The sequence below is a fragment of the Heteronotia binoei genome, chromosome 15, assembly GCF_032191835.1.
Source record: "Heteronotia binoei isolate CCM8104 ecotype False Entrance Well chromosome 15, APGP_CSIRO_Hbin_v1, whole genome shotgun sequence".
In the NCBI taxonomy this organism is placed as follows: domain Eukaryota; kingdom Metazoa; phylum Chordata; class Lepidosauria; order Squamata; family Gekkonidae; genus Heteronotia; species Heteronotia binoei.
The window spans coordinates 67,718,147-67,733,216 of record NC_083237.1 but is presented as its reverse complement, the minus strand read 5'-3'; the positions used below and the strand labels follow the sequence as shown (position 1 = coordinate 67,733,216).

Genomic DNA, 15,070 nt, shown 5'->3' with positions numbered 1-15,070 from the left:
TTTTGAAATCAAATGTGACAGTTCTGGCCTTCAGGGTAATTCCCATTGGCCTGAATGCTGAACTTAATAGAAAGACCTGGGTGGTGCCCTCTCTTGGATTAGGAGTGGCCCTACTCTCCAGCCTGCTGGCCCCCTCTCCCCAGAGGTGACCACACCGTTCCTCCCCTCCCTCTTGCCAGCTGAGCAGAGAGGGAGTTTAAACCTTAAACGTCCTGGAGTCACATCACAGGAGCAGAACAATTTCAGCGGGCAGGAGGGAGGAGGCAGCCATGTGGTCTCCTTGTCGGTTACGTCTTCTCCCTGCTAGCTGCCCAGAGGCTAGGGGGTTTTTAACACCCCCCCCCCGGTACAGATGGATGATGGGGAAAGAGAAGGGTGGCCTCTGTTGCTGACCACAGAGTTGTCTTCCTGCTAGCAAGCAAGGAGAAGATCCCAGTGAGGGGGGGCAGGAGGTGGCAGTTAGCAAGCATAAAAGATAAAGGAATCCTGGCTATGGGCCTGACCTAGTCTGTGCAAGGCTGGTTAAAGTCTTCCCATGTACTAACTTCCGGTTGAGTCCCCTCCCTTATTGATACACAATGGATCACCTCCCCCCAGCTGTTCCTCCCTGTCCCTGTCCTGTCCGGGAATGACGCTGCCCAGCCCAGTCAGGCCAGTAGCTGGGAAAGAGGAAGGATCTGGGCTCTGGTTTCATTTTTCCCACCTCTGGACTTTTCTGTGGGTTGCAGGTCATGCGGTTGCTGAGGAGGAAGCCCGGAAGGCTCATCAGTTGTGGCTTTCAGTCGAAACCCTCAAGCAGAGCCTGAAGACGGCGTCCGGAGACAGTCCCACTGAGCCCCTGGAGTGTGCCGTGGAAGCCATCCGAGCCAGTTGTTCAGAGAACGCCTTTACCCAGGCCTTGACGGCCGCCCTCCCTCCAGAATCGCTCAGTCGGGGGGTGTACACGGAAGAGGCGCTGAGGGCGCGCTTTCAGACCGTCCAGAAACTAGCGAGGAGGGTTGCCATGATCGACGAAACCAAAAACAGCCTGTACCAGTACCTCCTCTCTTACCTGCAGTCCCTCCTGGTGGTTTACCCTCAGCAAGTGAAACCGCCTGCGGAGCTCCGGCCTGAAGACTTGGGCACCTTTAAGCTGCTCTCCTATGCATCCTATTGCATGGAGCACGGAGACCTGGAGTTGGCAGCCAAGTTTGTCAATCAGCTGAAAGGGGAGTCCCGGAGAGTAGCGCTGGACTGGCTGAATGAAGCTCGGGTGACCTTGGAAACAAAGCAAGTGGTGGATATCCTGACTGCCTATGCCAGTGCAGTGGGCTTAGGGACAACTCAGGTGGACTGATGGGGGCCCTGGGTTGAGGAGCCCATCCTGAAAAGCTTCCCAAGCATAACAGGCTAGAAGTGAAACAACATCCAACAGATGATCTCTCTTTGCACTGTTTGTAAATCTCACCCACCTGTTGCATCGTAGCCCTTTTCAGCCATTTATCATGTCTGGAATGCTGGGGTGGGGACAATTTCAATGATTTAAATTTCCAGGTATTACTGATTGGGTTTACGATGCAATTGAAATGATGTTTGTAACTTCTACTATTGATTTGCCGCTTGGTGCAATTAAATAAAATGTGTAAAAACCAGGCTTATGCTTGTTTATTGCTTTTCTGCGAGGCGATACACTGGAAACGGAGGCCTAAGCACAAACACTGTGTTGGCAAGATGGCACCTTGGAGCTGATCTGAGGGAGAGAGTGTACTGAAGCTTCTCTGCCCTCTCCCTTTCCCTGTGAGGAGGATGGAACGCTGCTCAGCTGGTTCCTGTGGCCCTGTTTTCATTCTCGAGTCAGCAATAGGATCATGTTCAAGAGAATGTATTCCTTAAGTGTAATAGTGCGATGTTTCAGGTGCACCAACTGGTGTATCGTTAAGCCTTGTATTAAGAGTGCTTGTGAATGGTTCCTCATCCTCTTGGAGAGGAGTGACAAGTGGAGTGCCTCCAGGATCTGTCCTGGGATCTGTTTTGTTCAACATCTTTATCAATGATTTGGATGAAGGACTAGAGGGAATGCTTATTAAATTTGCAGATGATACTAAATTGGGAGGGGTTGCAAACACAAAAGACGACAGAAACAGGATGACCCTGACAGGCTGGAAAACTGGGCTAAAACCAATAAAATGAATTTTAACAGGGATAAATGTACAGTTCTGCATTTAGGTAGGAAAAATCCAATGCATGGTTATAGCATGGAGGAGACATGTCTTAGCATTAGCATGTGCGAAAAGGATCTTAGTGGATCATACGCTGAACAGTGTGATGCGGTGGCTAAAAAAGCAAATGCAATTTTGGGCTGTATCAACAGAAGTATAGTGTCCAGATCATGTGAAGTAATGGTGTCGCTTTTCTCTGGTAAGACCTCACCTGGAGTATTGTGTTCAGTTTTGGGCACCACATTTTAAGGATATAGACAAGCTGGAATGGATCCAGAGGAGAGCGACGAAGATGGGGAGGGGTCTGGAGACCAAGTTCTATGAAGAAAGGTTGAAGGAGCTGGGGATGTTTAGCCTGGAGAGAAGGCTGCTGAGAGGCGATTTGCTCGCTATCTTCAAGTACTTGAAGGGCTGTCGTATAGAGGATGGGGTGGAATTGTTTTCTGTGGCCCCAGAAGGCAGGACCAGAACCAATGGGCTGAAATTAAATCAAAAGAGTTTCCGGCTCAACATTAGGAAGAACTTCCTGACCGTTAGAGCGGTTCCTCAGTGAACAGGCTTCCTCGGGAGGTGGTGGGCTCTCCTTCTTTGGAGGTCTTTAAACAGAGGCTAGATGGCCATCTGCCAGCGATGAGGATACTGAATTTAGGGGGAGGTATTTGTGGGTTTCCTGCATTGTGCAGGGGGCTAGACTAAATGACCCTGGAGGTCCCTTCCAATTCTGTGATTTTACTGGAGGTGATGGTTATGCAACCAGCCTCAGTTCAATCCCCCCCCTTTTCTGCTTCAGTAAGATGCCTGTTTTGCAACCCAAATTCACCATGCTTTGACTGACTCGCAAAGAACTTCTTGCTGTCGGCCCAGGAGGGGGGAGAGGAGAGGCAGTGTCGAGGGCACACACTGCACCACAACAGGGGCCTTTTGCCTGTGCCACTGCAGCAGTCGGGGCTCCTGTTCATGGGGTGGAGGGAGTGGTCAGAGGTTGCATCCCCTGGGGTGAGCCACGATCACTCCCATGCAAAGCTCCGCAGGGCTGTGGGAAGGTTTGCCTGAAGGAAGCAGGAAGCCTTCCTGTCCCTGGGGCTGCAAAGCTGCTTTGCACAGCAGTGTTTCTCCCTACTCCCAAATTGCACTGCGAAAATGTTTATGAGAAATCCCTCTTCTGAAAGAGATGCTACTAGGGGTGACTCTCTCAGGCTTCCACCTTCCGTGCCACCTCTGCCCTGGTCTTGGGCACAGCACCTCCCCACTTCCCTCCCTCCCAAATTAACGGACATAACTGAGAGGGCGGGGGGTTTCCAAGCACGCTCCTTCTGAACATCTGAATAGTTTGCTGGCTTGGCGGAGCTTCTTTTCCCAACTTCAAAGACACTTTCTCTTTTTTGCTTTCTGTGTGTGTGTTTTCTCCTTCTTTGCTTTTTGTGTGTGTGTTTTTCCCTTGTTTTGTGTGTGTGTTGTCTGTTTTTCCCTTGTTTTTCATGTGTGTGTGTGTCTTGGGCTGTTGAGTTCAGAGGCGAGGGGTAGTGTCTCCATTGCAGAGCCTCTGCTTGGCATGCAGAGAGTCCCAGGTTCTCTTCTGCAACACCTGCAGTCAGAAACCATGCTGTGGCTTATTTTAAAAATGCTGTTTTCTGTGGAGGTTCATGAGGCTCCAGATGGAAACAACTGATCTGCAGCTTGAAGCTGTTGGGGAAGAGAAGCTTCCTGAAGTGGGTTGTCGTTGTTGTTCCTTTGCCATCCCACAGCACCTCAGAGATTTCTAGGATACAGCCGAGTTACAGGTGTGGAGGTCAGGGAGGGAAAGATCCCGGGGAGCTGATCTGAGATTTGGCCAACCAAGCAGATGCGGCAAATGAGCACTAACTGCTCAAAGATTTATTCTTGGCAGGAGAATCTCTGCACAAAGAATTCCAACCTACTGAAAGAGCACTAAGATACCTTCAATAACTCGCTGGTTTCAAAAGGTGTGGGAACTTATAATACAAGATAAGATTGCCTCTCAACTCATCGCGGGGGACAACCCCAGATTAGGGGGAAATTTTGTGGAAAGATGGTTTCCTTTTTTAGACTTTATAAACAAAAACACATCCAAGAAGTATGCAATGCCGAAGAAGTTCCTGGACTTTGTTTTATACTGAAACTTGGCTTGCACAGACTGGGCCTGCTTGAATTTGCTTAGGCAACTGCTTAGGGACAAGACCATGTTTATAAGTATAGATGTCAATGTATGAATGTAGATTCATGGTTAAATGCAAACATATGACTATGTATGCTGGTTATTATCATATACTTGTCACTCCTTTATTTATTTTTATATTTATTTACCTATTTACTTTTTCCTTTTCGTTGTTTCTTTTTTCTAAAAGTTTTGGTTGTTGCACCTTTGTCGACATATGCATGGAAGCTGTGTTTGAACCAATCACTTGTGTTTGTATTAGAACTGTTATTATCGTTCTTTTTCTTATAAAATAAAAAATTTTAAGTTTAAAAAAAAAAAGATTTATTCTTGGCAGGAGAATCTCTGCACAAAGAATTCCAACCTACTGAAAAACTCGCAAAAATCTCACAGCAGAGAGAAATGCTGCCTCCTCTCCCATTGACATTCCGCTCAAGCGCAGCGAAGAACGCAGAATATCTTCCGGAGCCCAGCCTGATGCTCCAAGGGACCCTGAAAAGATTCTCTGCTGCTGCAAGCGAAGTGGGGAGACAGAGAAGGGGATTCCTTGTGTCACACGACCCAAAGAAAGCCTCTCGCAAAGTGGCGGCAGGAAGCTCCTTTCACCTGCCCCAAAAAGGGCCTTCGAAAAGGACAGAGCTTTTTTGAGGGGGGGGGGGAGCGGGCGGGGGGGAAGAACCACGGCAGTTGGCAGAAATAGTATTGCAGTTTCCAGTTTTCTTAGCATCTGTGGAAAATACAGCAGCCATCCTATACAGTGTCTTTTCTAGGGACGTATCTTTAGTTTCTCTTTTTTAAAAGAAGGTAGTGGGGGAGGGATGCCCGCCCACGAAGAGGGTAGACTGGACTGTTCTTCAGGGCACGTTCCTAATTCCGTTGCCTGCAGCCGCACAGTCTCCGAGGGCAGCCCCTTTGTCCATCCCATGGCAGATCATGAAACAGGGAGAGGCTCCTCAGAGGCGTCTATTCATTGCTGTTGCTGCTCATGGCCACGATCTCCTCCAAAGCGCTCCTGCAAAGACAAAGGAGAAGCCCCTTGAACTCCACTAGAGAGGAGTGCATGACGGCAGCAGAGTCACAAGCTGCTCACTGCAAGGAAAGTGGAAAGGAAGGAAAGACAAAGAAGGGAAACGAAACTTAACCCAAAAACTGGAATAAGAAACCTGAAAGGTTAATATGCAATTAAAGGGCCGAACATTAAAAACAAAGTGTAAAATAAATCATAAACCAACATACATGTATTTATTGCTGAAAGCTAAAACCATTTAAGGGCCCATCAGAAGCCTCTATCCTTCGTACAACCATAAAACCACCATGGAAACCCACTTAACTTGACCTGACGCGTTTCGACCTAGACTGGTCTTCTTCAGAGGTCAGAAAGGGAAGTACACATATTGGCTCATAATACAGAATACAATAAAACAACAGAACCATGCTGGACTACAAGGAATACACCTTGTGGTCCCAACTTCCAATAGTCTCACTTCAATCATTTCTGATGTGCTAACGTCTAACTTGATGTGCACTTCTGAGAAAAGTGGACTATGTAGAGTCTTGAAAATGACGTGAGAATCGTCACATTTTGAGTGGTTTTTTTCCAATCTGATAGGCTGATGATGGGACCCGGTCTCAGCAGCGTATTCTATGTAGGAACCAATTCATGCAATCATGTGGGATCCTGATGAAGTCGGGACTGTACCTTATTGTGGAGACGGTTGGATTGCTTTACTTTTTTGGTTCTGACCACAAACCCTACAAGACGGGGATTGGACTTCTGTATAGAATAAATGGGCTTCTTAAGGTCACAGTCAGAGTTCTTTCCCCTTTCCATGCCTGTGCCCACACGCTGCCTTCCCCCCTTTTCTTGCTGATCTTTTGGGCATGGAGCAAGTCTCATTGGGTGTGCGGGGGAGGTACTTGTGAGTTTCCTGCATTATGCAGGGGGTTGGACTAGATGACCCTGGAGGCCCCATCTAATTCTATGATTGTATTCTCTCTTGTAGGACGGAATCCGTTGTAGAGCTGAAAAGGCCCCTGCCATCAAAGGGTGAGTCCTCCCTGTAAGCTCTTGTGTCTGACTAGAGAGCAGGACAGTGGAACCAGGCGCGACATCGAAGGGTTACGGCAGATGCGAGAGTTTTAGTGAAGATGTCCCTGATGCATCTGGAAGAGTTCGGCTGTTGCTTTACTAAAACCATCCCTTCCTTTTCAATGCACTTAGCACTAGCATGCTTCTGATCAGGAAGCTCCGCTGTGGTTTCTGAAAGTTGCTCTCAGAGGGCATATGGATTACACCAGCAGTGTAACTGGCTGCCTTTATGCCGGGAGCTCCTGCAGAGTAGAGCTTCTGGCCTAGAGTGGCCACTTTCTTTCCCTCCTTGTCTGATGGAGAGGAGGGGGTCCTGAGAGCCAGTTTGGTGTAGTGGTTAAGTGTGCGGACTCTTATCTGGGAGAACCGGGTTTGATTCCCCGCTCCTCCACTTGCACTTGCTGGAATTGCCTTGGGTCAGCCATAGCTCTGGCAGAGGTTGTCCTTGAAAGGGCAGCTGCTGTGAGAGCCCTCTCCAGCCCCACCCACCTCACAGGGTGTCTGTTGTGGGGGAGGAAGGTAAAGGAGATTGTGAGCCGCTCTGAGACTCTTTGGAGTGAAGGGCGGGATATAAATCCAATATCTTCTTCATCTTCTTCTTCTTCTGAGAGGGACCTTGGAGGATGAAGAGACAACTGAAAACAGAAACTCAGCACCCGCTTCCTGAACATAAGCACATAAGAGAAGCCATGTTGGATCAGGCCAATGGCCCATCCAGTCCAACACTCTGTGTCACACAGGGGCCAAGAAAACCCAAACCCAAGTGTCATCAAGAGGTCCACCAGTGGGGCTAGAAGCCCTTCCACTTTGCCGCCCACCCTCCAAGCACCAAGAATACAGAGCATCATTGCCCCAGACAGTTCCAACAATATGTTGTGGCTAATACCCACTGATGGACCTCTGCTCCATATTTTTATCCAAACCCCTCTTAAAGCTGGCTATGCTTGTAGCCGCCGCCACCTCCTGTGGCAGTGAATTCCACATGTTAATCACCCTTTGGGTGAAGAAGTACTTCCTTTTATCCGTTCTAACTTGACTGCTCAGCAATTTCATTGAATGCCCACAAGTTCTTGTATTGTGAGAAAGGGACAAAAGTACTTCTTTCTCTACTTTCTCCATCCCATGCATAATCTTGTACATCTCTATCATGTCACCCCGCAGTCGACGTTTCTCCAAGCTAAAGAGCCCCAAGCATTTTAACCTTTCTTCATAGAGAAAGTGTTCCAACCCTTTAATCATTCTAGTTGCCCTTTTCTGCACTTTTTCCAATGCTATAATATCCTTTTTGAGGTGTGGTGACCAGAATTGTACACATTATTCCAAATGAGACCGCACCATCAATTTATACAGGGGCATTATGATACTGGCTGATTTGTTTTCAATTCCCTTCCTAATAATTCCCAGCATGGCATTGGCTTTTTTTATTGCAATCACACACTGTCTTGACATTTTCAATGAGTTATCTACCACGACCCCAAGATCTCTCTCTTGGTCAGTCTCTGCCAGTTCACACCCCATCAACTTGTATTTGTAGCTGGGATTCTTGGCCCCAACGTGCATTACTTTGCACTTGGCCACAATGAACCTCATCTGCCACGTTGACGCCCACTCACTCAGCCTCAACAGATTCCTTTGGAGTTCCTCACAATCCTCTCTGGTTCTCACCACCCTGAACAATTTAGTGTCATCTGCAAACGTGGCCACTTCACTGCTCACTCCCAACTCCAAATAATTTATGAACAAGTTAAAGAGCATAGGACCCAGTACTGAGCCCTGCAGCACCCCACTGCTTACTGTCCTCCACTGCGAAGACTGCCCATTTATACTCACTCTCTGCTTCCTATTAATTAGCCAGTTTTTGATCCACAAGAGGACTTGTCCTTTTACTCCCATGACTCTCGAGCTTACTAAGGAGCCTTTGATGAGGAACTTTATCAAAAGCTTTCTGGAAGTCAAGGTAAACAACATCTATTGGGTCTCCTTTGTCCACATGTTTGTTTACCCCCTCAAAGAACTGTAACAGGTTAGTGAGGCAAGATCTTCCCTTACAGAACCCATGCTGAGTCTTCCTCAATAACTTGTGTTCGTCAATGTGCCTACTCATTCTGTCCTTGATAATGGTTTCTACCAACTTTCCCGGTATTGAAGTCAGACTGACTGGCCTGTAATTTCCTGGATCTCCTCTGGAACCCTTTTTAAAGATGTGGGTGACATTTGCTACCTTCCAGTCCTCAGGAATGGAGGCAGATTTCAATGAAAGATTTACAGAGACAAGGAAGATCTGATTGGCTGTGCAGATTTTTAAAGGGTTGCTTTGGCGGCAGCAGCTCCCCCCCCACCCCGTCCAGCACAAAGGCCTGCACGGTTACTGTAGTTAAGCTGTGACAATCATTTGTGGTGGGCTCTGCTTTGGGAAGCCATTTTGTAGCAGCCAGTTTGTTGTTGCTCCTGTGAGTCATTCTGGGATCCAGAGAACAAGAGCCAGGCTGGGGGGGGGGGGGGGGGAGGTGAGATTTAGAAGAAGATAAATCTTCCTAACTCCATCTGTGGCATAGCTTCTCCCCCCCATGCCTTTTGCCCCTCCGATTCCATTTCTGAATGTCCTTCATGCTCATACATCCCGCAGAGACAGAGCTGGGCGAGAGAAGCCACACCAGGGATGACGGGGCCATGGAGTTCTCTGTCCCCCGCCCCCCCAGCCCCCTTTGGAGGAGAGCACCTTTCAGCAGTAGCCCTCCTGGCCTGGATGGGGGTGGACCCAGCTGCAGGTGGCTCCATCCAGGGGCCTCTCGCCTCCCCCACTGGGAAGTCTGTGGGGCAACCCCCACTCCAGACCCTTCGGGAGCCAAGACGGCACCCCCTCTAGATGAACAGCAGGAGGCAGCAACACCGTTGCTCCGAACGGAGAGAGACAGCAGCTCACCTTTGTTCTTCAGAGAGCTGGAATTCCTTCTGCACTTTCTCAGCAAGCTTCGAAGTCCATTGTAGACTGAAATCAGCAGCTAACTTTACCAGGTTAAGTGCCTGACCTGGGTCATTATGTTTGATGCTCATGTTCAGCACCTCAGACATCACTAGATCACTGCATGAGACAGAAACAGAACATGAATGATCCAGGGGCATGCAGCCTAAAGTCGCATTTCATGCAGCCTTCTCCTATGGGAAATTCTGACACTGGGGGGCACAGGGATCTCACAACTCTTTTCCCCACGTCAGACAAGTTTTTTGCTTCCAGGTGCCTGAGACTCCAGGGCCTCTGGGCCATCAACGCCAGACCCACAGGGAAGATCAGAAAGGGAGAACCAGCCAGACCCGCCCCCCATACCAAATGTTGCCAGCCTCAACCTAAACACTGCAGGATACAACATGTGCCCAAGAACACCTCTTCCAGCCCCCCACCCCATCGCAATCTGGCCCTGCAGCATCTGCAAACTTCATTCCCAGCAGATTAGGTCTGCATCTGCCCCCCTCCCCCACGAGGCATTGGGGCTGGCAATGGCTATCCTGCCCTCTCTCTCCCCCAGGACCAGCCATTCGGAAGGTGCCAGGGGGGGATGGCTGGAAATTGGATAAATAAATAAATCCGAAGGATTCTTCTATCTTTCATGCAAAAGAGGTAAAATCCCATTTGAAAGGAACTAGAAGCAATTCCAATACTTTATTTTCAGCTATGCTACCATGAAGATGTGAAGGCAACATTCCTTCCTGTCCTTATTACAGAGGCTTCAACCCAAGAAGATAAATTCTCCAAAAAGCCCAAAAGTAAAATTCTCATTCCTCAAACCAAAGAGCTAATCCCCCCAAACAAGAAAGCACAATGACTCCTGACACATCGGACCTCGATGCAACCTCCTCACAATACCAGATTACAAACTCCCACAAGCTCCCTGGCGACAGCAGGCTGAACTGGCCACTTCTCATCTGCTTGGAGCAGCCTGGCTAAGAGATTTAACACCAGTCTTCTTTGGACCAGAAGAATCAAACTCCTTTTTCAGAAGGGAGGGCCGGATCTAACATAAGTGTTACTTTGTCGAGCCAGGCCATGTCTGCCACACAATGTCATGGCAGGAAGATGGTGTGCAGTCTTCAACACACGGCTGGATGATAGTCAGAGATGCTTTAGGCTGTTCCCACATGGAACAGGGGGTTGGACTAGATAGTCTGTAGGGCCCCTTCCAACTCTAGGATTCTATGTCCCCTAGAGACAAACCTTATTAATGACACAGGCAAACCCAAGTGACAGGATTATTTGTACTTAAAATACAAACATACGCTAGAAGTGAAAGCAACGGTTTTACTGGGGAATCCACAAAAGCTCCCATAAATGTATTTAATCACATGCAAGACTAGTTTCTTCCCACCCATTTCTTTTCATTTATTGACAGCTTCAACCACACACTCCTGTGCACCTCCCCACCCCCAGCCTTTTGTCTCCCTCCCCACCAGTCACTTGCTGGCTGGGGAAGAGCCCTTCCCTCTCCCCAGACCAGATGTTTGACACCCCTGCTTCAGACTCACAGAAGAGGGGGTGGAGGATAACCTGGAAAGGGGGGCAGAGGCTGCCCCTTTTATGCCCCTTCTAGGCCATCCTCCCTCCTGCACCATCAACTGGGCCAACTTTGTGTACAACCAATTCTGGATTTTTCGGGGGGGCGGGGGAGGTCTTCCAGTAAGCTCTTTGTGTGTTTATTTTGACCTTAAGGGAAAACAGGCATGGTCCATATGGATCCCACTTAATCACCCTATCCCTAAAAATAGCAGGAATTCCACACCTGAATGAGTTCTGGGATCACATTCCCCTGGGCTTATCCCAGAATTACTGTTCCTAACACCAACCACACCCTCTCTTGGATCTTAAGCGACACGGCTGGGGGACTTTATTTATAGAATCATAGCCTTGGAAGGTACACCCCCCCTTCCCGAGCCCACTTTGCAGGAAGGGTGGAATAGAAATTAAATATACAATAAATAAATACACCAGGAAACTCACAATTACCTACCCCCGCCCATGACCCCTGCTCCATGCCCAGAAGATGGCAAAATAATGTGTTAGACTTTCATCCCGCCCTTCCCCGCACAAAAGGCTTGACCCTTGTCCAAATCGGAGCCTGTTGCAAACCTGTCCAAAGAAACCAGTTCTTCTCAAGAACAAGCCTTAGTAAAAGCTCCTGCAGCCACAGTTGCCTTGTGAGACCCCATGACTGATCACATGGGGGTTTGCATGGAATCCAGTCCCTGCAGGCCAGCTATGCCTGTTTATGGGTAGTGTGACCACATAGCAAGATGATTTAAATGGATGGGGTGGTGTGTGGTACTTGAGACATTCCAGGTTTCATTCAGGTTCATCCACGCAGCACAGCTCCTGGGTGCCAGTGCTCCTCACCCAGCTTCATCTCTCTCAGCTCCCCTAGATCCCAACCTGACTTCACCTGCTGGCATCAGAGAACTTCAGTCATTAGAACTCAGACCCAACATGGAGTCAAATTAATTTTCCCTCTGGAAGGCAGCAGGCGTCGCTCCTCCTCAAAGCCACAACCCAAATGCTTCTTGTGTCACATTCATGCTTCATCTCCCTTTCTCCTTATTTGCCCCCCCAGTCTGAGATCCCCCCCTCCCCAGAGTTGCTACAAACAGAATAAGCTTTTGCCCAGGCCAGGCACAGAAGAAGCAGGGAGAGCTGAAGGCCCCAGACAGACAGACAGACAGACAGAAATGGTGGCCTGAAATTTCTGCCAGCAGTTTCCAAATGAAGAATTCCTCACCAAGGCTTCGTCTTGAATTTTAGTTCTGAAAGCCTCTGAATGGGTGACAGCTGTCAAGGCCAGGTGGGATCCACAGGTCTCACTTGGGCTCAGCTGCCGAGAGGCACCAAGAGCTCCCAGGGGGGAGGAGGAGGAGCAGGTCCTGCAGGTGGATCTGCTTCCCCAAATGGCTCTGGGCAGAGCAGGCAGAAGGACGCCTTACCTGGGGACACGGTTGTGTTTCTTGAAGAGCTGCAGCATGTTCCTGAGGGGAGAGGAAAGAGGCGGTCATGTGACTGCTCTGATGCCTGCCCTCCTCACTGGGGCTCCAGGCAGGTCACCCTGAGGGAGTCAAGGGAGGGGCGCTCAAGGAACGAGGCAACAGGGTTAGGACTGTACAGCCAGTCAGACACCTCAAAAACAGACCTCAAGCAAAGCATCAGTCTGGACGGGACCCACCAGGATCCCAGCTGCAGGAAGCCCAGCAGGGGGAATATCGATCACAGCTCTGAGAACTTTCTGTGACCATTTAGTACACTGCAACTCTGCTGCCTGCCTATAATAATAATAATAATAATAAATTTTATTTCTACCCCGCCCTCCCCGCAAAGCGGCTCAGGGCGGCTAACAGTAAGTAATATATTAACATAAATAGTAAAACATTAGATTAACAATTAAAATTACACATAAAAACCCGTTAATTCAATTAAAATACTTAATTTACATTACATTATATATATATCTGGCGGTAATAGCTGTTCTGGCGCTGATTCTGCCAGTTTAAATGGTGTTAAAGATGGCGGTTCTTCGTTCATTGCAACTCAGCAGTCCGTATCATTATAGGCGCGTCTAAAAAGGGCAGTCTTGCAGGCCCTGCGGAACTGGTCGAGGTTCCGCAGGGCCCGCACCTCCTCCGGGAGCTGGTTCCACAGTGCAGGTGCCGCAACTGAAAAGGCTCGCACCCTGGTGCTTTGGAGCCTGGCCTCTCTCGGCCCAGGGATGGTCATTTTGTTTTTACTTGCTGACCTCAGTGCCCTCTGGGGTTCATACGGGGAGAGACGGTCCCTTAGGTAGGCAGGTCCTCGGCCATATAGGGCTTTAAAGGTAATAACCAACACTTTGTACTGGACTCGGTAGATAACTGGCAGCCAGTGCAGTCCGCGCAGCCCCGGCTGTATGTGCTCCCATTTCGGGAGCCCCAGTAACAGCCTGGCCGCCGCATTCTGCACTAGCTGCAGCTTCCGAGTCCGGCACAGAGGTAGCCCCAAGTAGAGGGCATTACAGTAGTCCAATCTTGAGGTGACCGTTGCATGGATCACTGTTGCGAGGTCGCGGCGTTCCAGGAAGGGGGCCAACTGCCTTGCCCGCTTCAGATGAAAGAATGCTGACTTGGCAGTGGCTGCTATCTGGGCCTCCATTGATAATGAAGGCTCCAGTAAAACACCCAAACTCTTTACCTGGCGCACTGGTTCCAATGGTGCGCCGTCGAAGGTTGGGAGAGCTATTTCCCCTCCCTGGGCGCCGCGACCCACGCAAAGGACCTCTGTCTTCGCTGGGTTCAACTTCAACCCACTCAATCTAAGCCACGCCGCTACAGCCTGCAAGGCCCGATCCAGGTTCCCTGGGGCGGAGCCAGGCCGGCCGTCCATTAGTAGATAGAGCTGGGTGTCATCTGCATATTGATGGCAACCCAGCCCAAACCTCCGGACAATCTGGGCAAGGGGGCGCATATAAATGTTAAACAGCATTGGGGAGAGAACTGCTCCCTGAGGCACCCCACAATCAAGTGTGTGCCTCTGGGATCGCTCGCCCCCAATGGCCACCCTTTGTCCCCGATCGGAGAGGAAGGAGGAAAGCCACTGTAAGGCCAGCCCCCTAACCCCTATGTCGGCAAGGCGGCGCTTTAGTAACTGATGGTCGACTGTATCAAATGCCGCCGACAGGTCTAATAACATCAGTACCGCAGAGCCGCCCCGATCCAGATGCCGCTGGAGGTCATCCACCAAGGCGACCAGCACTGTCTCCGTCCCATGGCCCGGTCGGAACCCAGACTGGCACGGGTCAAGGACGGAAGCGTCATCTAGGAACCTCTGTAGCTGCAACGCCACTGCCCTCTCAATAATTTTGCCTAGGAATGGTAGATTAGACACCGGACGGTAATTCGCCAATTCGGCCGGGTCTGCTGTACATTTTTTTAAGAGAGGGCGAACCAACGCCTCTTTCAGAGGCGTTGGGAAGTGCCCCTCTACGAGGGATCTATTTATGATGTCCCGTAAAGGACTTCTGAGCTCCCTCTGGCAGGATTTAATCAGCCAAGAGGGGCAAGGATCCAAATCACATGTTGTTGGGCGAGCAGCGGAGAGGATCCCATCGACTTCCTCCAGGTCGAGCGGGTCGAAGCGATCCAGGACCAACCCCGAAGACAGGCACGGAGCCTCAATTTCACCCACTGTTTCCAAGGTGGTAGGCAGGTCTTGGCGGAGCAATGAGATTTTATCCGCAAAATATTTCGCAAATGCCTCACAGCCAATCTCCAATTCTCTAATGTTTGGTTTGCCTTGTGGCAAAGTTATAAGGTCCCCAATTATTCTAAACAGTTGTGCTGGGCGCGAATCTGCGGATGCAATCTTGGCTGCAAAGTAATTTTTCTTTGCGGCCTTGACTGCCATCTCATACGACTTCATAAGCGTTCTGTAGGATGTTCTCATTGCTTCGTCCCGAGTATGTCTCCACTGCCTCTCTAGTCGTCTGAGCCCTTGTTTGAGTTGGCGCAATTCCAAGGTGTACCATGGGGCCAACCTCCTACGAGGGCGCAGAGGGCGCCGGGGTGCTATTTCGTCAATGGCCCTGGTTAATCGGTCTTGCC

At 49.6% G+C, this 15,070-nt stretch overlaps 2 protein-coding genes across 4 annotated transcripts in view; one reads left to right on the top strand and one right to left on the bottom strand.

Moving 5' to 3' along the window:
• Positions 1 to 1,631, top strand: part of IMMT (inner membrane mitochondrial protein) — a 34,223-nt gene extending 32,592 nt beyond the window's left edge. For all 3 annotated transcript variants that reach the window (XM_060255599.1, XM_060255601.1, XM_060255600.1), the window contains one exon: positions 729 to 1,631. In XM_060255599.1, the coding sequence (XP_060111582.1) occupies positions 729 to 1,336 (608 nt within the window). In that variant the 3' untranslated portion in view covers positions 1,337 to 1,631. The remainder of the gene's footprint in view (positions 1 to 728) is intronic.
• Positions 1,632 to 5,071: 3,440 nt separating this feature from the next.
• Positions 5,072 to 15,070, bottom strand: part of PTCD3 (pentatricopeptide repeat domain 3) — a 54,257-nt gene continuing 44,258 nt past the window's right edge. Inside the window, exons 22-24 of the mRNA XM_060255423.1 lie at positions 12,428 to 12,469; positions 9,387 to 9,545; positions 5,072 to 5,386 (exon numbers count right to left, since the gene is read on the bottom strand). Of these exons, the coding sequence (XP_060111406.1) occupies positions 5,338 to 5,386; positions 9,387 to 9,545; positions 12,428 to 12,469 (250 nt within the window). The 3' untranslated portion in view covers positions 5,072 to 5,337. The remainder of the gene's footprint in view (positions 5,387 to 9,386; positions 9,546 to 12,427; positions 12,470 to 15,070) is intronic.